At 58.4% G+C, this 24608-nt stretch overlaps 1 protein-coding gene across 1 annotated transcript in view; it reads right to left on the reverse strand.

Annotated features, from left to right (window-relative positions):
- Positions 1-1332: 1332 nt before the first annotated feature.
- Positions 1333-24608, reverse strand: part of FBN3 (fibrillin 3) — a 53227-nt gene continuing 29951 nt past the window's right edge. The window contains exons 39-64 of the mRNA XM_088017627.1: positions 23650-23775; positions 23121-23270; positions 20813-20884; positions 18795-18920; positions 18403-18528; positions 17943-18068; positions 17441-17557; positions 15596-15724; positions 14955-15074; positions 14079-14204; positions 13096-13248; positions 12886-12951; positions 12561-12686; positions 12110-12229; positions 11875-11997; positions 11019-11153; positions 10741-10866; positions 9894-10100; positions 8854-8979; positions 8238-8360; positions 7943-8059; positions 5395-5523; positions 5186-5305; positions 3581-3815; positions 2861-3011; positions 1333-2080 (exon numbers count right to left, since the gene is read on the reverse strand). Of these exons, the coding sequence (XP_087873753.1) occupies positions 1742-2080; positions 2861-3011; positions 3581-3815; positions 5186-5305; positions 5395-5523; positions 7943-8059; positions 8238-8360; positions 8854-8979; positions 9894-10100; positions 10741-10866; positions 11019-11153; positions 11875-11997; positions 12110-12229; positions 12561-12686; positions 12886-12951; positions 13096-13248; positions 14079-14204; positions 14955-15074; positions 15596-15724; positions 17441-17557; positions 17943-18068; positions 18403-18528; positions 18795-18920; positions 20813-20884; positions 23121-23270; positions 23650-23775 (3614 nt within the window). The 3' untranslated portion in view covers positions 1333-1741. The remainder of the gene's footprint in view (positions 2081-2860; positions 3012-3580; positions 3816-5185; positions 5306-5394; positions 5524-7942; positions 8060-8237; positions 8361-8853; positions 8980-9893; positions 10101-10740; positions 10867-11018; positions 11154-11874; positions 11998-12109; positions 12230-12560; positions 12687-12885; positions 12952-13095; positions 13249-14078; positions 14205-14954; positions 15075-15595; positions 15725-17440; positions 17558-17942; positions 18069-18402; positions 18529-18794; positions 18921-20812; positions 20885-23120; positions 23271-23649; positions 23776-24608) is intronic.

Raw genomic sequence — 24608 nt, forward strand, 5'->3', positions numbered from 1 at the left:
CCCCCTGTAAAATGGGTGATATCACTGATTTTCTCAGACAAGTCAGCGGGGACTAAATGCTCTACTCTCTGGGGTACCTGGCTGGCTCAGTCAGTAGAGCGTGTGACTCTGGACCTCGGGGTTGTGAGCTCCAGCCCCACATTGGACGTAGCGATTACTAAAAAAATAAGTAAGCAAACTTAAAAAAAATAAATGTGCTACTGTCTGACAGGCAAGCATCCACACACGCCGACTGCACAGCCATGATCTCCCGGCACGGACGCTGGCTCTGCTACCTGCCACCTGGAGTCACCTTCACCTCTGTAAGCCTGTTTTCCAATCTGTGAAATGGGGATGAGCACAACAGCCTCTATTCCAGGCGGTTGCAAGGACTAGTCAATGGGTCGACAATGGGAAAATACTTGGAATGGCGCCCGGCACATCACACGTGGTCAGGAAGCATAAGCCGTTGTCATCAGGATCGGTGAACCCACAAGGGCTTCCAGTGGTGGCCACCATCAGCCTGGCCTTGTGCCACTCACGGGTCTGAGGTTCACAGCACCTGCCTGTACCCTGGCACCATGTCCCCACCTCCAGGTGGAAGGTGGCCTTCACCTGTGTCTCACCCGCATGGTTTCTCCTCCGAGCCCCAGGCTGAAGTCCATCCTACCCTCCGGGGCCTCCTGCCCCCTGACCTGTGAGCCTGGCCTGGCCCTGCTGAGGGCAGCACCTCCTGACTTCCAGAACATGCCAAAGAGGCAGACTTAACCCAAAATAACTTTATTGTTGTCTCTGCTTCTGACATAAAAGCAGGCTGGAACCTTAGCCCACCCCACCGGGGGCTCGAGCGTGGCTGTGCGTCACCAACTCTGGCTGGGGCCCCAGAGGCTCTTTGGCTTGGAGGGTCAAGGCCCAGGCCCACCCCAGCCGTCCGTTCCCATGTCGCACTGCGCCCCAGGGGTGAGCCATGGGGCAGTGCAGCAGTGTAAGCCTGAGACGGACCAGCTACAGTGAATCACAGGCCCCTCCTGGACCCTGGGTGGTGGAGGAGGAGGGTGCATGCCGTGGCTTCCAGCTGTCTCCAGGCAAGACGGAATGTTGGGGTCCATTGTTGGGCAGAAGGAAGGCAGAAGTGAGACAGGAATGCTGGGTCTGAGGGGCTTTCAGTGTTGGATTTAACTAAATATGAGTGTATTACTTTGTCCTATTTCCCCATTTTTCCCCTTTCCTATTGTTGCCATTATTTTCTGTAAGCTTCTCCAAGGTAGGGCCCTGGGTCTGTAAGAGTGAGTGCAGTGGTTGTCGGGGCTCCCAGGCTGGGCGCCCATGGACCCGGGTGGAAGAGGGCTGTCCCCCCGCCCCGCACCCTCCCCGGCTTTGCCTGCAATACCCAATTGTCCAAATCTGTCCCCCTGGGCAGAGGCTGGGTTCGCCTGAGGTCGCAGAATCGTATTTTACTCTTCCTGAGTTTTGGGGTTCCACCTGGTCAGTGATCCCATTGCTGGTGGGATCGGCAGCCCCCCAACTCCAGAATCGGCAGTTCTGGAGAAGAGAATGAATGGGGGGCCCTGGGGCGCACCCGAGGCCAAGGCTTCACCAGGGTCACCAGGGTCTCTCCGCGGTGTGCGGTGAGCTGAGTGACATCAGTTTCCCCCAAATCCCGCCGGAAAAGGCAAGGATGGGGCAGTGCCCATGCAGGGAGTCCAGAGAGGGGGCCGCGGGAGGGGCCTGAAGTCAGGGAGGCGGTGTGGGCTCCTTCCAGCTACAGCAGCTGCAGGTGCACCTTCAGCCGCAAGGCCCCGCCCCCTGGTGTCAGCTGCCCCTCCGGCCAGGTGCCCCAGGGCCCTGCCACGCTCACCACCTCCAGCTGGTAGGTTCCAGGCCCGGGCCTCCGTCGCCCCAGCTGCAGGGAGCTGAGGCCCCGGAGGTGATGCATGCGGAAGAAACCTGGCCTGTTGCCATGGGCAATGACATAGCGGACCCGTCCCTGCAGGCTCTCCAGGGCTGGCCGCAGCTCCAGGATGTGCTCAGCCCAGCCCAGGCGTGAGAGGTTCAGGCCCAAGGTCAGTGGGGCCTCCGAGTCAAGGCTGGCCGGGCTCACCTGTGGACAAAGACCAGGCAGGTGCCGGTCAGAGGCGGGGAGAATGGGAATGCAGTGGGTAGGGGCCACAGAGAGGAGCTGCCCAATAGCCTTCCGGTTCCCGGGGTGGGGGGGGGTTGCGACACTTCCTGCATCTGGGCTCTTTGAGAGCACCCTGTGTGCAGATGACAAACCCCTCTTTATGTGAACTGCTCTGAGTACGCTCCTGGTCCTGGCAGCCGGACAGGGCCCTGAATAAGCCAGTGGCCTCAATGGCAGGCTAACCGGGCCGGGTGACGTAGCCAGTCCTACAGGAGGTGATCTGTTTTCTTCTCCTTGGCTCTGGGCACTGCTATTTGTTCCGCCTCATTTACGTGTTGAGGGGTCCTTTGTGGTTGTGTTAATGTGAAAGCTAGTCCTGTTTCCCTGCCCCTCCGGTCTGGAGACTTCAGCCCTCCCCCACCTACCCAGCAGTGTTGCTCACACGTGTGCTCTTGCTGACACCTGCTGGCAGTCTTGGGTATTGCAGGCAAAGCCAGGGAGGGTGCGGGGCAGGGGGGACAGCCCTCTTCCACCCAGATCCATGGGCGCCCAGCCTAGGAGCCCCGACAACCACTGCACTCACTCTTACAGACCCAGGGCCCTACCTTTGAGAAGCTTACAGAAAACAATGGCAACAATAGGAAAGGGGAGAAAAGGGGGGAATAGGACAAAGTAATACACTCATATTTAGTTAAATCCAATACTGAAAGCCCCTCAGACCCAGCATTCCTGTCTCACTTCTGCCTTCCTTCTCCCCACCTGGTGGCCCCCGTAGGCGCTGCGCCGTGGCCGGTCACGAGCGGGGAGGCCATTGATCTTGCATTCATAGCAGGCTTCGGATGAGAGCAGCTCCTCCTCGTCTGGGGCCTCCTGGGGTCCAGGGCTGAAGCCCAGGCCAGAGACACAGTGCCTGGGCCAGGACAAGGGGGTGGTGGGTCTTCAGGGGCAGGCTGGTGGGATCTCCCCCGCACCCCCTCCAGCCCTCACTCTCCATTCAGAGCCACAATGCCCGTGGGGACGGGTGCTGGTGTGTAAATGTGCAGGAGTGCCTTTGCGTGTGCATGCACAAAGGATGTGTGCATGCGTGCACGCCTCCCTTAGCTCACCAGGGCAGAGATGTGAACCTGCAGGCACCCCAGATGCTGGTGAGTGTTATGTGTGCACATGTGGACACTGAAATATACGAATGCGTAAGGGTGCCCAGGCGTGTTGGCACATGCGTGAGTCGTGCAGATGCTCAAGGGTATTACAGAGAAGTGCGCACCTACCGTTGTGCACATGCAAATATACAAGGGCACCATGCAGGCAATTACACCAAAATGGGGTGTGAGCTCGTGTGTGCACCCACACGTGTGCTGTGGGTGCCCAGGTCTCTGTGCACACGTGTGCAAATGGCATGTGTGCATGGACGCACGTGTGTGCATGTGTGCGCTCTCACAGGGTTGGGGCATCTGTGCCTGCCCCACTCCAGCCCCTCACCCTTGCCCGGCCCGGAAGTAGCCTTGGGGACAGCCACACAGGAAGCCACCAGGGGTGTTGGCACAGCCGTAGCTACAGGGGCCTCCCCAGGCGGCACACTCGTCTACGTCCTGGCAGCCCCCCAGGGCCTGGTCAAAGTCAAAGCCAGAGGGGCAGACGCAGCGGAAGCCGCCCAGCGTGTTGTGGCAGGAGGCGCTGCCACAGGCTGCAGGGGACAGCGCACACTCGTTTTCGTCTGTGAGTGGGGACAGCAAGAGAGAGAGAACAGCTTTTGCTGCTGGGGCAGCTTTTGCATCCCCCAAAGCCCCTGCCCACAGCACTCCCGGTCCCCACGCAGTTAACGCTGCCTCCTCCTTCAGAGCCCTGGGTCAGCATCACCCTCCATCAGGCTCTCCATCAGCCCTGGCATAGGTCTGCCCCACCCCTACACTCCTCAACTCCCCCAGCCCTGTAATCCTCCTTCAAAGCATTTCTCAAAATTTCCCAGGAATCCTAAATTGTGGGACAATCTGGAATGAGGTTTCATACTTGGCACAACTGACACTGGGAACTGGATCATTCTCTGTGGTGGGGGGGCTGTCCCGTGCACCATACAATACTGAGCGGCATCCGTGGCCTCCACGCACGAGACGCCAGGAGCATCTACCTCCCAGTTGTGATGAGCAGAAGGTCTCCAAGACCCTTCAAAATGTCCCCAAGGGGGCAGAACCATTCCCAGTTGAGAACCACTGGCCTAATTAATCCCGGTCCCCACCACTAGAGGAGAACACCGGCGAGCAGGGATGGAGTCTGCTACTTGGCCCACTTCTGCATCCCAGCGCCTGACACAAGGTAGGTCCCGGGCAAGCTGCAGGTGGACGAGTGAGGGCTTGAGTGTGCAGAGGGGGAGACAGGCCGACCAGGAGGAACCGGCAGCAGGGCCAAAGGTCTGTGCCGTCCCCAAGGGCCAACCGCTGCAGGGCAGGGCAAAGATGGAGAACGTAGCTGAGGACCCACCGTCAGGGGCGGGAGGAGGAACCAGAGAGAAGGGAGTGTCAGAGAGGCGGTGGGAGGGCAGGGCCAGCCGTGTCATAGAGACTGAGGGAGGAGAGTGTCCAGGAGGAGCAGGTAGCAGTGCCCAGAGGGCTCTCCAAAGAGTGGGCCCAACAAGGGCAGAGAGTGAAAGTCAGACTGTAGGGGAGGAGCAGAGAGGCGTGGTAAGGACGAGGCTGCCGTGTGGAGGGCTGGAGCACAAAGAGAAGCATGTGACGGAGAAGGTCGGGGTGCAGAAGGCTAGTCCCCCACACGAGGGCCTCTGCAACAGCTATGGCAAAGATGAAGCATGCACGCTCCTGGTCCCCATTGCCACACCCAGAGCAGGCATCACTAATCAATCCCAGCACTCTTTCCCAGCAATCACAGGCACTGACTCAGAATCCTTCTCAGCTGAGCCCCCCAGGCCACCACTCCCTAAAAAGTGGACTTGAGCTTTGCCAAGCTTGCCCTGCGCCTCCCCAGCAGTGGAGGTGGGGGGTGCACGACCCAGATGGGGGTGGTTCCTAGTTGCCTGCTCTGGACAGATTCTGATGGGGGGGCCCCGGCTTCCTCCCAGCCCTGGACACTCACCCACACACTGGCTCCACTGGGAGTGCGGGGTGAAGCCCTGGGGGCAGCCACAGCGGTAGCCGCCCAGCTCGTTCTGACACCCGTGCTGGCAGCGATGGGGCCCATCACACTCATCCACATCTGCGAGACACGGACAGGGCCAGATGGCTTGCCTGGCGGGCCCCTGGACTACAGCCCGGGCCCGGACCCCACCCAAAGCCCAGCTCTACCTTCACAGCCTCGGCCTGAGCTGTCCGGGGCGAAGCCTTGGCGGCACTCACAGCGGAAGCTGCCGGGCGTGTTGTGACAGCGCCCACGGGTGCCACATGGGCCAGGCTGAGCCAAGCACTCGTCATTGTCTGCAGGGGACAGAGAATGGGCAGGATGGCCTAGCGGTTAGGGGATTCGGGTCGGGCACCCACCATGCCGGGCCCACCGCCTGATCAATGGTTTGGCTTCGGGCAAGTCACTGTCCCTCTCTGTGCCTCAGTTTCTCCTTCTGTGAAATGAGATCCGTAACCGTCCCCACCTCCCAGAACTGCCCCGAACATTCAAGATCATGCACGTATAGGACTTCGTTCGACTCTCATCGGCATTGCCTCCAAAGCTGTGTGACCTGGGGTGGCTGACTTACCCTCTGTGGGCTCAGGAGGGGGCGACTTGTAAGAAAAGACACTCAAGACCTTGCTCTCTCTCTCTCTCTCTCTCTCTCTGCCTTGTGAGCCACAGAGAGGAGGCAGCTGTCTGCAGGACCAGAGGAGAGCCCTTACCAGAAACCGACCGTCCCGGCACCCTAACCTTGGACGTTCCAGGCTCTAGAACTGTGAGCAGTAAGTGTCTACTGTTTAAGCCCCACCCCCCACCCCGGTCTAGGGTGTTTTGTGACAGCAGTGCAAGCCGAGACATGGCTGATTATGGTGGTAATGGCCCACGCTGGTGGTTTATTTCTGGCGGGGAACCCTAGTTTTGGCTTCCTAGAGTATGAAGATTCTTGACCCTAGACACCTCCTGTTAGGGACCTGGAATCTCTCCTGGGTGCAAGAGACACTGGGGACCTGGGGCTTCCAAGCCAGGGAGGATCCTGTATCTGCTTGTGGGCTCATCCCTCATGTCCGAGCTGTCCCTTGAGGGGCCACAGAGACCAGCCCGGGATTCCTGCTAGGATCCCACCAGAGAGAAGCATCGGGCGCTACGGCGGTTTCTCTCCCTTGCATCCAGCAAAGCAAACCAAGGGTTGGGGGCCCTACCGTGGTCATGTAAGTTTGATCTTCTAGTCCAGGCATCAGCAAACAGAGGCCCTGAGACCCAAATCTGGCCCGCTGCCTGTTTTTTTGTAAATGCATTTCATTGGCACACGGCTATGCCCATTCGTTTATGACGCACTGTCTGTGGCTACTTTTGATCTACAAGGGCAGGGCTAAGTGTTTTCGACAAAGGCCGTATGGACCACAAAGCTGAAAAGATCTACTGTTGGACATTTGACAGAAAAAAATTGGCGACCCCTGATCCAGTCAGCCTAAGACCACCCACAAGGAGTATAGGCTATGCAGGTGTTAGTGAGGAATGATCTGGAGCCCTCGATCTGTGGGAGAGGAGTCTCATGTGAGCTTGCCCGGTGCATGGCACGCATGGGCCGTGTGCAGGGCCCACACGTGTACGTGCATAGAGCTGCCCACATACAAATGCTAAGTCAGGTGTGCTCATCTTCAGAGACAGAGAAGATAACCGTGCAGAGAAACAAGAAACGCAGCTTGTTTCAAGGTTCATAAGGCTCTTCCCAGATGGGCACACAACTCGCTCCCGCACCTCCTTCCGCCCTTTGTACAAATGTCCCTTTTGACGAGGCTTCTCCTGATCCCTATGTGAAATACTGCAGCCTTCCCGATCTCGTTACTCTGCTTTATGTTTTCTTTCTTTCACGCCACGCATCGCCTTCCAACACACTATGGTGTTAACTTACTGTTTGTTTCTGTCTGGATTCCCTGCTAGCAGGGACAATCTGCGACACAGCAAACTTGCCTCTTGTGTGCGCTGCTGTGCCCTCAGGGTTTAGAACAGGCCTAGGCAAATCCCTTCCGCAAAGGGACAGCTAGGAAAAATATGTGTGACTTTGTTGCAGCTACTTGGCTCTGGCTCTGCTGTTGCAGCTCAAAAGCAGCCACAGACGTATGTAAATGAATGGGCGTGACTGCGCGCCAATAAAACTTTATTAACAAAAGAAAGTAGGGGGCTGGACCTGACCTAGGGGATTGGCGTGCGCAGCCCTCTGGCCTAGAGCACTGCCTGGTACACAGGAGGTCGCAGTAGGTGCGGGCTGAGTGGGTTAGTGGGAGCCTGAATGGGGTCACCCACGGCTGGGCTTGGCCCTCAGCGGGGGTCTGATCCTTTCAGGCCACAAGACACTAAAAAGTGATGGGAGCGGCAGATGCCCCTGCAGCTTTGGCTTCTGAACCAACTTCCCCTCTAGACCCTGTGAGCCCCCGGGCTTTCTGGAGCACTCTGGGGAGACCCTAGGAGAGAGACCCAGCAGGGACTGGTCAGGGGTAAAAGTGGGTGTCCTGGGCCAAGGTCAGAGGGACTCTTCAGGGCGGGCCTCCCACGTCCCTAGGGTGAGGAAGGAGACTGCCACCGGAATATGAGCACCCACAGAGCGTGGACTTTGTTCCGATCACCCTCTGTCTCCGATGTCTGGCACACACTCGGCACTTGCTACGTGTCTGGGAAACGAGTGAAGGCCGGTGCCACGCATCAGCTGCAGGGAGCGGTAGGAGGACTCACCAAGGCAGGCCTGGTGGTGCTGCGTGAAGCCGGGGGGACAGCGGCAGGCGAAGGAGCCGATGGTGTTGGTGCAGAAGAACTGGCAGCTGTGTCGCCTAGAGGAGCACTCGTCCAGGTCTGCGGCACAGATGGTCCCCGCGGGCTCAGGGCAGGGCCCCCCCAGGGCTGGGGGCTTCCCAGGGGCAAGACCCCAAGGTTGGCGTCCAACGGCACGCGGTGTGGGGGAGGGGACGAGCTCGGGGCATCCCTGGGGGGCCGGGGATGGAGCCCCACAGGGCCTGGGGGGCAGCCTCACCTCTGCAGGTCTTGCCACCCTCCTCCGGCAGGTAGCCTCGGGGGCAGGCGCACAGGAAGCCGCCCTCAGTGTTTTTGCAGAGGAAGGCGCATGGCGTGGGGGCCTGGCCACACTCATCTACATCTAGAGGGTGAGCAGCATGCAGGGGGATCAGACAGATGTTCCCGGAGGCTCAGGGCCTGGGGCCTCCACTCAGGCCCTAACCAAGCAGACTCTATGGGCTTACACAAGGAATTGGCCCATTTTCCATAAAAAGCCAGAGAATAAACATCTTTGGCTTTGCGGGCCACATGGCTTCAGTCCCAACTACTCAACTCTTCCTTTGTGGTGCGGGAAAGCAGCCACAATGGGAAGGGAACCAAACAGGCATGGCTGTGTGCCAATAAAACTTTAGTAACAAAAACAAGTGGAGGGCCGGACTAGTCCCTTGAGCTGGAGTTTGCTAATCCCTGACTTAGGTGAACAACTGCTACAAGGTGTAACTGAAAATCTCAGGATGCACAAAATACCAGGAAGGAAGTGGCCCAGATGGTGTTGGGGCAGGGGGCAGGGCCAGGGATGCTCTGGTGCTGTGCAAAGGGGGGGCGGGCCAGGGGACGGGGGTGGGGAGGCTCACCCAGACAGGCTGTGGCAGCAGCATCTGGCGCATACCCAGTCTGGCAGCGACAGCGGAAGGAGCCAAGGCTGTTGATGCACTCCCCGTGGGGGCACAGGTGAGCAAGCATGCGGCACTCGTCCACATCTGGGGGGACACGCAGGGCTCAGCTGCGCAGGCCGCCTCGGGTCACTGGGGCACACCTCCACCCTCGTGTCCACCAGCCCTCCCCCTGGGGCAAGGCCAGTCTCTACTGACCCTGGAGACCCCACCCTTAGGCTGTGAGTCATACCTCTGCCAGCAGAAAACACTAACGGAGCTCCTTCCACCACACACTGAGGACACCTGGCGGTGGGGGGACACACCCTCCCCATAGCCTCACCAGGGCACCCACACAAACGTGGAAGCACAGAAATTACACATGCACTGCACACCAGTCACACGCTGACGCTGCTGCAGAATCACAATGACACACACTCAGGGACTTCTCTGTCCCCCCAAGACACACCTTTGCAAAGGCACTTCCTCCTCAGCCCTTGGTGTCACAGCTGCTCCCTAGGGATGACCTGTCTCACCCTCACTGACACGCTGGAGGAGACATACTCGTGCAGGGAAACACTCACACTCACTCACACACGCACCTACCTTCACAGACACTTGCTAGACTCCAAAACACACGGATGGGCTCAGTCCCTCTCAGCCACCTTCTGGTATGTTCTCCTCATGCAGCCAGCATGCACGAAACACACACCAGCTCTTCCCCTCACTGGCACACGCGCATGCTCACTAACACGCTCACACACTCAAGAACACATGGAGACACGCTCATGACTGAGCTTGCTCACAAAGGGAAGGCACACCAGCTCACACGCTTCTGCAGGCTCATTCAGGAGCCCACAGAAAACAAAGAACACATTGTCTCACACACCTGCCCACACACCTGCTCACCCCTTCACCCCAGTTCACGTACACACACAGCAATGGACCCCGTTTCCCACTGGCTCGCACGCCCTAGCACCCTCTGGGCCACAGACACGACCATGAACAACCTCGCCACCCACCTTGGCCTTCAGCGGTGTAGCCCGGGCCGTGGGGGCACAGGGTCCTGTGGGCAGAGGTGCCAGGCAGGGGACAGAGCTCACAGCGAGGCCCCCAGCCCCGGCCGCCCCCACAGCAGCACTGGGCCCTCGTGACAGCCTCACCGCTGCTCGACTGAGCCTGACACACGGCCTGCAGCACCTCGGAGAAGCAGGGCCCCTGCCGGACGTCTGTGGGGAACAGGCGGGGGCAGTGGGTGGGAGAAACGGGCCGTCCGGGGGTCCCCTTCCCCGGGGCATCTGGTGGCCCCGAGAATCTACCAAGGACTCCTGGATGTCTCTGACACGCTACGTGTGGGCACAGGGTGAAACCCGCCTGACCACTGTCCCCTGGCTCTGTTAGATGCCCTCTGTGGGTGTGGGCTGGGACCACGGCAGACCCAAAGGGTCAGAGAGATGCCCTGTGGCTGCAGAGCCAGGCGGCTTCCTGAGGGCAAAGGGCAGCCTCTCCCGGCCGCAGAGACCATGCACGGTCAAGGGCAGCATGGAGGCCAGGGAACACTGGGGAGGAGGCACGTGGAGGTATGCTGGACAGACAGTGGGGACTGAGCAGCTGGATGACATCCAGGGACCGGACGTGGAGGGGACAGGCTGGAGACCAGAGTGGGTGAGGAAGAGGAGGCTGTCGGTGACTCCAGGGGGCTGGCCTGCGGCCCCAGCCCGGCGCTGGGGCATCACTGAGACGGGGCTTGGGAGGCAAGGGGCTGAGCTGGCTCTGGGGTGACCTGTGTCAGGGGCGCTGGCTTGGGGGGCCCCCAGGCAGCAGCACCACGTGGGGGTGGCTGTGCCCACCGTGCCCGGCCATGCTCACCATGACACTCAGTGCCAGCGGGGCTGAGCCGGAAACCCTTGTCACAGTCACACTGGAAGCTACCCGCGGTGTTGATACAGCGGCCATTGGTACACAGGCTGGGCTGGGCACGACATTCGTCCTCATCTGCGGTGGGAGGGATGAGGCAGGCCGCCGGGGAGGCCAGAGCCGCCCAGGCCAGCCTCCCCTCGCCCTGGAGCGTCCCCTCCCACCGCATTCTCTTGCTTTGACTTCTCTCCCCCCGGGGGTGTCCCTGCACCCCCAAAGCACCCCCATACCTGTGCAGCCCTCCCCGGGACCGGGCTGAGGCCGCAGGCCTGGGGGGCAGACGCAGGCGAAGGTGCCGATGAGGTTCTTACACAGCATGCCCCGCTCATGGCAGTCTTGCTGGCCGTCCGCACACTCGTCCACATCTGAGGGTAACCAGGGAGAGAGGGCGGCCAAGGTCAGGCGCCCCGTGGCCTGGCCCCAGGCTGTGGGGGCCTGGATCCCACCTCCCTCTCGGGGCCCCAGCCAGGGCCAGAGTGAGGTCGGCACAGCACTGCCATGTGCCCAGGCCGCTGGAGAAGCCAAGGGGCCCAGGAGCGTCCCCACGTCCGCACCCCCGGCCCACATCAGGGTCTGTGAATCTCTCTGGCCTTCATCGCGATCCCCGGAGCACTGAAGGAGCCCTGGAGGCCCCAAAGCCCAGCCCGGGGCTGCTCGGCTCTGACACGAAGGACACTGGGGGACCAAAGAAGCCCTTGTGGTGGACAGCCGTCCTGGGCTCTGCAGTCTATTGAGCAGCGTCCCTGGCCACTCGATGCCCGTCTCACCCCCCACACCCGACTGTGACAACAGAAACTGTCTCCAAACATTGCCACACCTACCCTGGGGGGCACAGCTGCTGTCCTCACTGTCCTTCTCAGCTCTGGAGAGGCCACCAGAGCCAGTGACCTGTGAGCCTGGGCACCCCGTTTTCACGATGACAGAGGACTACTCACAGCAGAGCCGCCGCTGCCCCCTACGTGCCTCAGGGCTCTGCTCACCCTCCAGCGGCCCAGGCTCTCACCTCCCTGTCTTCTCCAGGACCGCGGCACGGAGGACTCGGGGAGCCCGGCCCCACCCCGCGCGCCCCACGCCTGCGCGTCCTACCTCGGCACATGGCGCCGTCCTCCCGCAGGGCGTAGCCGGCCGGGCAGGTGCACACGTAGGAGCCCTCGGTGTTGCGGCAGCGGAAGGCGCAGAGCAGGGGGTTCAAGGAGCACTCGTCCACATCTGCGGAGGCCAGAGCAGGTGCCTGCTGGGCAGGGTCGGCCTGCGGGCTCCAGGTCCCCAGCCCCAGGCCAGCCCCCGGGGCGCCCCCCACCACGCAGACGGCAGGGTCTACCCTCGCAGATCATCATGGGGCCAGGCTCGAAGCCGTCGGCGCAGGCGCATTCGAAGCCTCCGATGACGTTAGTGCAGGTGCCTTCGCCGCACGGGTGCCCGACGGAGCACTCGTCCGTGTCTGGAGGCGGGGAAAGGCTGCAGTCAGGGCCTGCAGGGGGCCTCCCGTCCTCGACATTCCGAGAGTGTCCTGTCTGCCCCCCACCGACCGCCGCAGGCTACACAGGGCCAGGTCCGGTGCCCCTCTGGGCCGGATGCAGGGCAGGCAGGCGCAGGGTGTTGGCCTGAGTGAACGGATGGCCTGAGTGCACGAGTGAGTGAGTGAACCACGCAGAGAAGGGTCAAGTGGGTGGGGAGAGTGACAGTGGCCGAGGGACAGGATCCTGCCTTGGGTGGCACCTGCTCTGCCCACCCCACTCCTTCCTTCCAGGGGACGTGGGCTGGTCACACACCCACACAGCGGATGCCCGTGAAGTCCAGGCTGTAGCCAAAGGGACACTCGCAGCGGAATGAGCCGTCGGTGTTGACGCAAAGGCCGTTGGTGCAGACGCCGGGGCTCTCCACACACTCGTTCACGTCTGTGGGCGGCAGGGGTGGCCGGCACGGCGCCTGTCACGCCCCAGCCACACTCAGGCGCTCTTCCTTCCCTCCGGGGCCCATGCAGTCCAGGGCCACCCACTGGTCGAGGAGGGAGTCTGAGACTTGGGAAGGGGGGGCAGAGCCCAGACAGAGTGGGTGGCCGAGGAGGGACCCTTAGCACGTGGGCGAGGAGCTCACCTTCCCGAGAGTCATCAGGACCTGGGACGGCCCCGTGGCCAAAGGGGCAGAGCTCCTGAAAGGCAGCTGGACACCAAGAGGGGAAGGGGGTGAGGGTCGGGGGCCGGTGCAGCCCCCAGGAACCCCCTGAGCAGGTGTAGGCAACCAAACCGATGCCGGCAGGCAGGCAGGCAGAACCCAACGGGAGACTAGACAGGGCGGGGTGCTCACCGCTGCCCTCCTGAGGACACAGCTCACAGGGGTCGTCCCAGCCCTCGCCAGGCCTCTGGCTGCAACAGCACCGGGCCTTGGTGGTGTTGAAAGCTTTGGGCACAGAGCACCTCCCGGCCTCAAAATGGGTGAAGCAGAAACTCTGCCGCGTGTCTGTGGGGTGATGCCCAGGGAAACATTTGAAGGGTCATCAACGGTGCCCTGCTCGGATCCCCGGTCCCCAACAATGGGCTACCCGACCCTACCAACAGCCAATCAGAACCCTCCAGGCCCCTGACTGTGGCGATTGGCTCTGAGACAGACATGTGACCCACCCTGGGCCAATGAGGGTCAGCCCCTGGACCACGGGTGATCCCTTCCGGGAACACCCCACATCCACAGCTGTGGGGCTGCCCCCTTGCCAGGGACAGCAAACTCAGCCACACTATTCTTGGCTCAGAAGCCCCTTCCTGGAGGGACAGAGCCAGAGGACATGGGACTTCAGACCCCAAATCCTTGTCGGGGAGCCCCTCAGTCCTCAGCCCTGGACTCCCATCAGCCCGAGAAGTCCTCCAGGGCAGGTGGGGATCTGAACAACCCACACTGGTTGAGTTGCCCAGCCCACCCCATTGTTGCCTCTAACCTGGGAGAGAAGAGGCTGGCTCCGATTGGTTGAGGCTAGCCCACACTAGACAAGGCTAGCCTAGCTGAGATGAAGCCACCCCAGGTAGGGCAACTGAAGCCACTACAGGATAACCGAAGCCCAGGAGACCCGGTCAGCCCAGACTAGACCGGGATAGCCCTTCGCAGAAGTGAGTTGTCTGGCCAACGGGTTGTCTGGACTCGGATAACCCCACTCAGGCAGGGAACACCTCTGCCCAGGCAGCGCTCCTGGAGATCCATACAGGAAACTGCAGCAGCCCCCTTTGCTGGGTAACCCAACTCCTCTCCCTCCCTTCCACCTCTTCCCTAAACCCTGTATGCTTTTTGGGCCACAGACTCACCAAAGCAACGGTGCCCATTGTCAGAGAGGACGAAACCAGGCGGGCAGAGGCACTGGAAGCTCCCAGGGCTGTTGGTACAGGTGCCAAAGAGGCAGAGGTTGGGCTCCTCCAAGCACTCGTCGATGTCTGGAGGGGTAGGGACACGAGCTGGGTGGGGGCAGGCAGGACCTCCGCCAGAGTGCGATAGCCTCAGCTGCCAGGGGGGGCAGACAGAGTGGGGGCCCAGCCTGGGCGGGCCCAGGGACCGATGCAGGGCAGGGGCCCTCAGGACTCAGCATGAGCCGGAGTACCAGGTGGGCTGTGCCGGGTGGGGGTGGGGGGTCTCTCTCCTAGAAGGTATCTCCAAGATAGGGGTCATGGTCAGGAAAAGTTCATCTTTAGAGACTAACTTTGTACAAAGCTAACCGAGACTGGATAAACTTAGCTTACACTGGAGGAAGTTAGCTCAGGGTAACTGCTAGGGTAGCCCGATCCAGGTTCGCCCACCCTGTACCAGGCTAGCCCATCTGCTTAGGCCAGACTGGTCCAGATTAGCGGACACAGTACAAAGTCACCCAGTTGGGCAATTAAACCAGTGGAGCTCAGGCCAGACTGGTCCTTGACCTTGACCATCACTCATCGAGTAAGGAGTTCTATGTGTGGCATGACCCCACAACCATGCCTGTTTTATAGGATTCATGAGGAAGCCTGTGGGCCCCAGACAGAGAACCTGGGCCAAGCAGCCAAAATGATCTTAATACCAGTACTTGTGTATGGAGCTGTGTTGGGTGCTGTGCTAAGTACATCCCAGCTGGCATTCCCATTTTACAGATGCAGAAACAGAGGCCTGGAGATGCCTCCTTGGCCCCAGAGCAGGAGGTGGGGCTGGACACTCACCAACACAGCGGTCATTCTGCACCTGGAAGCCAGGGGGACAGATGCAGCGGAAAGAGCCCTCAAGGTTCTGGCAAGTGCCTGGCAGGCAGGTTCCCATGAAGCTGAAACACTCGTTGGTGTCTGTGGAGAGGAAGAGGGGTCCCAGCACCAGCCTGTGACGGGGGCTCGCTTGGGACTGGGACCAGCACCTATGGTCACTGCATGATGGCCAAGGGCCCCAGGACAAGTTCTCCTGGATCCAGGGGAAGGGCTGAGACTCAGGAAAACAGGGACGGCTGGGGAAAGAGCCTCTGTGTCCTCAAGTGGGGGTTATAGGTGAAGCCACGGGGCGTCCAGGGGAAGAAGGAGCAAGGTTCCTAATCTGAAGCCACACACAGACCCCCTTCAGGATTCTGTGGCCTCCATCTAGCACCTTGATTATTCTTCACTTCAGAAAACTTAGGTTTCTAAGACAGCCTTACCCTAAACCACAAATCCTGTGAAAACACAGGTGGGATGTGCTAGTTTTTGTTTCTTTTTATACCTTAAGATAAATGTATGATTATGAAATGGAACCATGATCGCTTGGAAGCACCAACCGCAGGTAAGCTGGGAGCAGGGGGCTGGCAGAGATGGCTTCCCCACCCCCAGGCGGGACTCACCCACACAGTCCTTCCCGTCGGCTGTGAGCTCGAAGCCATCCTGGCAGATGCAGTGGAAGGAGCCAGCTGTGTTAAGGCACTGGCCAAATCGGCACACCTGCCCCACCAGAGTGGTGCACTCATCCACGTCTGCAGAAGGGGTATGGGCAGGAGGGGTCACCCACAGTCTGGGGGCTCTGAGCCTCCCTTGCACTTCTGTCCACAACAGAAGTTAAGTTGGGGGTGGTGACTTTATCATGTACTCATGTGCTAGGCTCTGTGTATTAACCTCCCACTCTCCGATGAGGCAGATACCAGTATTGTAGGCCTTAATGCTATGAATTTGCCTCTGGGTAATCCATTAGGTAAACCCCACATATTTTGTTTCCATTTTCACTTAATTCAAAATGTTTTCTGATTTCCCTTACACTTTCTTCCTTGATCTCAGGATTCTTTAGTAGTATGTTGTTTAATTTCCAAATATTTGGGGATTTTTCTGGATGCCTTTCTGTGACTGATTTCTACTTTAATTCCCTTACATTCTGAGAACCTACTTTGTATGACTTCAATTCTTTTAAATTTGTTTCTCTTTCTAAAGATTTAATTTATTTTGAGAGAGAGAGGGAAAACACGAGCTGGGGGGGCGGGGCAGAGGGAGAGAAGCAGACTCCCTGCTCAGCAGGGAGCCTGACGTGGGCTTGATCTCAAGACTCTCAGGTCACAACCTGAGCCGAAACCAAGAGTCTGACGCTTCATCGGCTGAGCCACCAGGCACCCCAATTCTTTTAGGTTTGTTAAGGTTTGTTTTATGGCCCAGAATACAGGCCTTCCTGGTAAATGTCCTTGTGCGCTTGAGAAAGATGTGTGTTCGGGAATGTTCTATAAATGCTGACCAGCTCTAGGGGACTGACAGTGTTGTTCAGGTCTTCCCTAGCCTTACTGATTTTCTCCTTGTCCCCTCTCTTCCTGAGGGAGGAGTGTTGAAGTCTACAACTGTAACTGTGGGCTTATTTCTTTCTCAGTTCTGTCCATTTTTACTTCATAGGTTTTGAAGCTCTATTGTTAGATGCATATGAATTTATGATTGTTGTGTCTTCTCAGAGAATTGCCCCCTGAATATGTGAGGTCTCTCTTCATCTCTGGTAATATTCCTTGTAATCAGTCTATTTGGTCTACGATTAATATAGGTAGGTACTACAATTAATCTCCTTTTTTGCAGAGGAGGAAACTGAGGCCCAGAGAGGTAGAGGACTAGTTTGGGGTCACACAGCGGACTACAATTAATCTCCTTTTTTGCAGAGGAGGAAACTGAGGCCCAGAGAGGTAGAGGCCTAGTTTGGGGTCACACAGCAGACTACAATTAATCTCCTTTTTTGCAGAGGAGGAAACTGAGGCCCAGAGAGGTAGAGGACTAGTTTGGGGTCACACAGCGGACTACAATTAATCTCCTTTTTTGCAGAGGAGGAAACTGAGGCCCAGAGAGGTAGAGGACTTGTTTGGGGTCACACAGCGGGCAGGTGGCAGCGCTGGGCTCAGATTCACGCTGCCTGACCTTGGAATGCATGCTTTAACCACTGCGCTCAACTGCAAGCATCACCCAGGTCCTCACTGTCCTCCCTGTACCTGCCGCCATCAAGCTGAGCATAAGCTCGAGCAAGAGCCCCCCTCCCGGGACCTGACGATTGAAGAGGTGTGGGAAATTGTGTGGTTGACTCATTTTTTAGAAGGAACACCAACCGCTGAGGGTTGTTTTTCTGAAGGGATCCCTGGGGCCAGAGCCTTTATTTCAGAGGGGGACCCTGAAGCCAAGGACCCACTTTTCGGGGGGCGGGCAACGAGGCCTGCCCGCCAGCCCAGGTGGCTCACCCACGCAATCCCCACTGGGTGCTGCCATGAAGCCAGGGAAGCAGAGGCAGTTGTAGGAGCCGACAATGTTCTTACAGTTCCCATTTCCGCACGGCTGCTGGTCACACTCATCGACGTCTGCCAGAGCAAAGCCCCCAAGCCCCATCCGGGTCACCCAGTGCATCGGGCAGCGCAGGGAGGGAGAGGGAGGGCCTGGCCAGACCCAGCCCACCTCCCCTGCACCCAGCCCTGTCCAGGTGGATGGGCAGGGACACTTGGGGGGTGATGGCTGAAAAGTGCCCCTGGAACAATTTATCACTCCCATTTTGCAAACTGAGGCCCAAGGAGTTGAGTAAGTCATTTACCCAAGGTCTTAAGTGCTGGGACTCAAAGCTGGGTCTGTCTGTGGACCGGGTGGATGAAACCACTGTCCTCACCCCAGGGGAGGTGCAGACTTGTGGCCGCCACCCCAGCCTCGCTTGGCAGCCTGGCTCTCCGGGAGGAAGCGGGAAGGGACTCTCACCCACACACAGGGTCTGGTCCGCCGAGGCGCGGAAGCCACGGTGACAAAGGCATGTGTAGCTGTCCTCTGTGTCTACGCAATCACCATGGCTACAGACGTTTGGGATCTCCCGACACTCGTTCCGTCCTGGGGGAGGGCAGGCAGTGTGGCGTCCCCAGAACCCTACCTCCCCCCCCACCCACACACACACGGTGTTTGCTGAGCCCTCATGCACTGTGAGGGGGGAGCCAGGACCTGCCTGGAGGCCCCCCATTCAAGCTACTACCAGCACCATGCTCCCGTTCCGCCCCCCCCACCCCCAACCCCATTAACAGGTACTCAGTATTCCTGCCACCCCATGCATGGCACAGCCCGGACAGAGCCATGCCCGACTCAAGTCACAGGGGACAGAGCCTAGCTTTGTCCCATACCCCACACCCTCGGCCCCCACCCTGCGCCCGGCTGGTGTCCCCCCGCTCACCCACGCAGGCCCCGCCGGGCGACAGCCTGTACCCTCGGGCACATGTGCAGCGGTAACTGCCGGGGACATTGACGCAGTCGGCATTCTGCTGGCAGGGGCTCTCTCCACTGGCACACTCGTTCGTGTCTGCGGAACATAGCCGACGGGCGGGAGTGCAGGAGGCCTCCCTGCCAGAGTCCAGCCCCACACCCTGCCCCAGGCTTCCGAGCGGGGAACCTCTCCGGGAGTAGCCGGAACCCGAGGGGCAGCAGTGATGTGGGCTGGAGGCCCCTGGACAGGCATTAGCCCCATTGTACAGAAAGGGAACCTGAGGCTTAAATGACACGCCCAGAGCACACAGGGTCGGGGAGCAGCCTCCCACCCAGGGCTGGGGGAGGCCGGGCAGGTGGCACCTTCGCAAACCAGCAGCACGCTGTTGTAGCGGAAGCCCGTGGGGCACTCGCACCGGAAGCTCCCGATCTGGTTGATGCAGATGCCACTGGCGCAGATGGCAGGGATCTCCCCACACTCGTCGATGTCTGGGGAGGGCGTCAGCCGTCAGGGCCAGCCCAGCCCCAGGCAGCAGCCGGGGGCCCTGAGCCAAGGGGCCCCGCGGTCTGGCCACAGGGGAGCAACTCTGCGGTGGCCAGAATCTTTCTGACACCAGAGAGAGATCGGGATGTGGGACCAAGAGCTGGGGGAGCATCTCTCGACGGAAAACCCATTGGCTGCGGCCCAGTGAGGCCGCCTCTGCCTCCCGGGGTCACAACACGGACCAGCTGCTTGGTGAGGGAAGCCAGATGCGAGAAGACAGAGTGTACAATCCCAGTGACATGAAACGCCCAGAAGAGCGAATCCCCAGGAACAAAGAGGAGAACCGCGCTCGCCAGGGGCTGGGGGAGGACAGAACGGGGAGTGACCGCTCACGGGGACCGGGTTTCTTTTTGCGGGACGAAGATGTTCTAACTTAGATCGTGGTGCTGGCTGCACCGCTCCGTGAAGACATGGGGAACCACGGAATTGTACTTGAGCTGGGCCAAGTGTGTGGTGTGTGAGTTAGATCCCAGGGAAGCTGTTATGTATACAGTTGTCGCTTAAACAGCACAGGTTCAAACTGCAAGGGGCCCCTGAGGCATGAGTGTTTATTTTTTTATAGAAATACAGTACTTTCCTTATGATTGTCTTAATAATGTTTTCTTGACTCTAGCTTTCTTTATTTTAAGAATGCAATATATTATACATGTAATGTACAAAATCGGTGTTAATCTACTGTTTACACCATCAGTAAGGCTTCTGGTCGCCAGTAGACTATTAGTTAAGTTTGGGGGGAGCCAAGAGTTATATGCGGAATTTTGACTGCACGGGGTTTGGCGCCCCTAACCCTCATGCTGCTCAAGGGTCAACTGTATAGAAAGGGAACCCAGTGCCCATCCAGGGGGGACGGGCTCGTGACACGGGACGGGTCCACCCGTGGAACGCCACAAAGCCGGTCAAGAGGAATGGCACTGCATGCGGGTAACGTGCCCAGGGCTCCACAACTCGTGGCTGGCTGAAAAAAAGGTGAGTTGCCGACCACTATGTAGGGAATTCTAGAATTATAAAATCTCCAACTCCCCAGAAAACATTGTCATACATTTTCAGTGGGGACCTCTATGTATATTCAAATGCATGAAGAAGGATCTAGAAATCCCCGGGGCATGCGGCATGGGAATCGTGGGAGTGTGAAGGGGCCTTTGGTTTGACACGGTCACCGCGTCTGCCACGTTCTGATTGTTTCAGATGAGGAGAGCTGGAAATGGGGTCATCAAGTCAATGCCACGCAGCTGAAATGTGGCATGCAGGGGTTAGGTTGTAACAGAACCTTGTGTAGCTTAGAACGGAAGTGTTCTGACCCCTGCTGCATCCTGGATGAACCTCGGAATCATCATGCTCAGCGAGAGGAGCCAGACCCAGAAGGACACATCCCGCAGGACCCCAGTCCCAGGAGGTCCCCAGAGGAGTCCCGTCCACACAGACAGAGAGGAGAGGGTGGGAGCCGGGGCTGGGGCAAGGGGGTGGGGAGTCCGTGCTTCGTGGGGACAGAGTCTCCGTGTGGGGAGACGGAACGTTCTGGAGACGGAGGGTGGGGGTGGCTGCAGGACGGTGCGAGTGTGCTTCACGCCGCTGAGCTGTGCGCTTCACAATGGCTAAGATGGCAAATTTCATGTTATGTGTATTTTATCAGAATTTTAAAAAATGAATAACAACTTCATACAAATACTCTCACTTTTTTTTTTTTAGATGGAGGGCAGTGTTTGGTGACAGGACTCCTGGCCTGGTCTGGGGAGTTAGAAGCGCAGGAGTTTGGGGTGGAGACGCATGGAAGGGAGAGGTCAGGGGTCTGGGGACAGAGGGACCTGGGGCTACAGGCAGGGGGGACATGGTCACTCACCGAGGGGCTTCCCTGTGTGGATGTCAATGACGAAGCCAGGGACCTGGTGTCCGCACAGGATCTGGTAGTCCACTGGGCAAAGGAGAACAGGGCAGAGGGTGCTGGGGCTGCAGGCTCCTGGGGAGGACACCTCCTCCTCTTCTTGACCCCCCACCCACCACCTCCTCCAGCCCTTGCAGCGCAGCCCACATCTGGCCTCCCGATAACTAGCCCCTCTCCCCCCTACGCCCCCACCCCCGCTTTGAGCAGCAGGGGAAGGGCAACAGGCAACCATCCACCTGTGCAGCATGATCTTCCAACACAGAGACGCAGAGACGCGACCTGGCTCATCTCTTCGCCGCAGGAGTGCCGCCACCCGCGCCCCACTGCCCTCCCCAGAATAGGTAGACTCTTCAGTTTGGACCTCAAGACTTTCACCCCCTGGCCCTACGTCTCCAGCAGTAACTCCTGCCCTCCCATTACCCTGATGTCATTACACGTCCGGAGGTGCCCTGCTCTGCCGTGCCACCACAACTTCGCACATGCTGGTCCCTTCGCTGTTCCCTAGCAAAGCCCACTTCAGCCTCGAGGACTTGGGGCCGCCCACAGGGAAGGCTCCCTGGGGCTCCCCGCTGACCCACCACACTGGCACCAGACACCGCCCTTGGGCTCCACCCCCGCCCCCACCGGGGCAGGGCAGTACCCCCTTGCCACCTTTCCCCAGGGGCCTGCCCTGGCCCTCACTCGCTCTTCTGTCTGCATTGTGATGAGAATGGACCCTTGGCTGGCGTGGACTCCTGCCTCATCAGAGTCTACCTGCACCTCAGTTTCAGGTGCACGAGATCCGGGCAGGTACCTAAGTCCTAGCATCTGACCTGGGGGATGACATTTGATCTGTCTTGACACTCTCCTGGCCAGAGTTGGCGGTCTGCAGCTTCCTCCCAGCCTGCACAAGCTTGGGCCTGCCCAATCTTGTTTCCTAGAACCTGGAACCCTAGAAACAGCACCTGTCCCCCGGAAGTGCCCAGTAACCACCCCCTCTCCATCGCCTTGCACTGGATGGATGGACGGTTACCGCCCCCCAAGGTCGTGTCCACCCACCACCTCCGAGTGTGACCGTTTGGGGAAAGAGGGTCTTTGCAGGTTGAATCAAGATAAGACGAGGTCATCCTGGATGAGGGTGGGCCCTGAATGCAATGCCTGGTGTCCTTATAAGAAAAAGAAGGGACACACAGAGCCTCAGGGATAAGACGCCACGTGAAGATGAAGGCAGAGATCAGGGCCAGACACAAAGGATGCCCAGAGCCACCAGAAGCTGGAAGAAGCAAAGACGGATTCTAACCTAGGGCCTCTGGAGGGGGGCATGGTCCCCTCTAACACCTGACTTCTGACTTCTAGTCTTCAGAACTGGGAGAAAACTAATTTCTGGGTTTTTTAAGCCACCGAGTTTGTGGTCATTTGTTACTGCAGCCCTAGGAAGCAAATTGTCTTAGCCAGCTCGGGCTGCTATACCAAAACACCACAGACTGGGGGGCCGAAGCAACAGACATGTATTCCTCACAGTTCCAGAGGCTGGGAGCCCAAGACCGAGGCGTTGGCAGATTCGGTGTCTGGTGAGAGCCACCTCCCGGTTCACAGACGGCTGTTTTCCCGCTCTGTCCTCACGTGGTGGAGATCATCTCCCTCGGGTGTCCGCTCATCCCATTCAGGGGGGCTCCCTCCGCAGGACCTAATCCCCTCCCCCAGGCCTCACCTCCTAACCCTGCCACACTGGAGATAAAGGCTTTAACATATGAATTTGGGGGGACACATTCAGCCCCCAGCACTAATACTGTAACCCCCTCGTTGCCCACTTTCACTCACTGCCCTACGCTTTCAGCGCTTTCTGATACCTGGGCTGGCTGCTAGATCATTCCATTAGCTCTCATTCTAGCTGCTAGCACGGTCTGGGGCTCAGTGCTGCCTCCAGGCCTATGCTCATGCTGTTCCCTGCCCGGAACGCCCTTCTTCATCCCAACCAACATTTTAGCAGTCTTCCCGAGAGCTTCCCCGAGTGTGCCCCTTCCCTGGCTCAAGGATCTTCACCACAAATATAGGCTTCACTGACCCTTTCTGAATTCCCCAAATCTGCCAAATGGAAGAAAGGATGCTTTGCCCACCTTAAGAGCGATGATTTCCGTACCTCAACTAGGACATAACTTCAACTCCTCAGCCCTCATTGGAACAATGTAGGATGAGAGCTAATCTGGGTGCCCTAAGCAAGGCGTGCCTCCTTAAATATTGCACTAGGAAGGGCCAACCTGGAAAGAAGGTGGGGGAGGGCACTCACAGCTGGCAGGGGTGGGGCAGGCCTCACAGGGTCTGTTCCAGGCCTGGCCGATGTTGTACGAGCAGCAGCACATCTTCCGGGTCACATTAAAGGCCAGCTCATTTCCACATGTGCCATTATAGTGCCGGAAGCAGATGCTCTTCCTCGTGTCTGCAGTTGGGTTAGGAAGAGGGGTGCGGATAAAAGATAACGGAGCCAGAGGAAGAGAGAGCCAGACGGATGGGAACTCATTCATGGATCCATTTGAAAATGACTGGCTTGATGTCTCTCCCCCAAGACACACGGGGTGCCATTTAATTCTAGTTTTTGTTGGACAGTGTGCAACCTGAACAACCATACATGACGGCCCTGGGCCCCCAAGTCCCACATCTTGTTCTCTGCTGCTGACCAGCAACTCATACACTCCCCCCCCCCCCACTCCCCTAAACACACCTTGCCACACTCTTCCAAAGCATGGAGACTCTGAGAAGTCCCTCCCACACCCGAGTGCTTTTCCCACAACCGTCTCCCCAGTCATCACACTTTGTACCCATGCAGTTGTTGCCACCGTTGACTTGCAGGTACTCCGCGGGGCAGACACAGGTGTAGTTCCCCAGGGTGTTGTAGCAGGTACCAGGGCCACAGATGCCCGAGTGTGCAGAGCATTCGTCGATGTCTGCAGGGGAGGGAGGGGCAGCTTCCAGGAGTTGTCTGGGTAACTCCCCACCCAGGATCTGGATCTGGTGGAGCCACTTCATTATGGGCTTGAGCTTGGTTTCAAAATTAGCTTAAAAGGTGCAGGCATCTTAGTGACATGGAAAGATCTAACATGGCATTAAGTGGGGGGTGGGGTGGAAGTTTACTATGATCTCACTTCTATTAAGCTATTAAGAAAAAAATATGACCTGAGCCCCATGAGCCAATTACATTATCACCAAGCGTGAGACAGCCGTGGGCTACCTAATGTGAGGTGACAGGAAGCAGGTGCCCCACGCATCAAGTATTTTTGGAAAAAAAGGAGACTCTCGGTCTAATCAGTTTTCTAGTCCAGGAGCAACAAACTTTTTCTATAAAGGTCAGATAGCATACTTTTTTGTTTTGCAAGCCAAACAGTGGTCTCTGACACCTATTCACTCTGCTCCTGTGGTGTGAGAGAAGCCACAGACAATAGGTAAAGAAATCAGCACGGCACGCCGGGGTGGCTCAATCGGTTAAGCGTCTGTCTTTGGCTCAGGTCCTGATCCAGGGTCCTGGGATCGAGCCCTGCATCGGGCTCTCTGCTCACCGGGGAGCCTGCTTCTCCCTCTCCCTCCACTCCACCCCCCGCCCCCCAGTGCACTCTCTCAAATAAAGAAATAAAATCTTAAAAAAAGAAAGAAAGAAAGAAATCAGCATGCCTGTGCTCCGATAACACTTGATTTATGGAACCTGAAATGTGAATTTCATGTCTTTTTCACATATGGCAAAATACTCTTCTTCTTTTGATTTTCTTCAACCATTTAAAAAATG

The sequence above is a fragment of the Eumetopias jubatus genome, unplaced genomic scaffold (genome assembly GCF_037043125.1).
Source record: "Eumetopias jubatus isolate StellerSeaLion01/CBP00866 unplaced genomic scaffold, mEumJub1_p1.0 scaffold_1, whole genome shotgun sequence".
NCBI classification, from domain to species: Eukaryota; Metazoa; Chordata; class Mammalia; order Carnivora; family Otariidae; genus Eumetopias; species Eumetopias jubatus.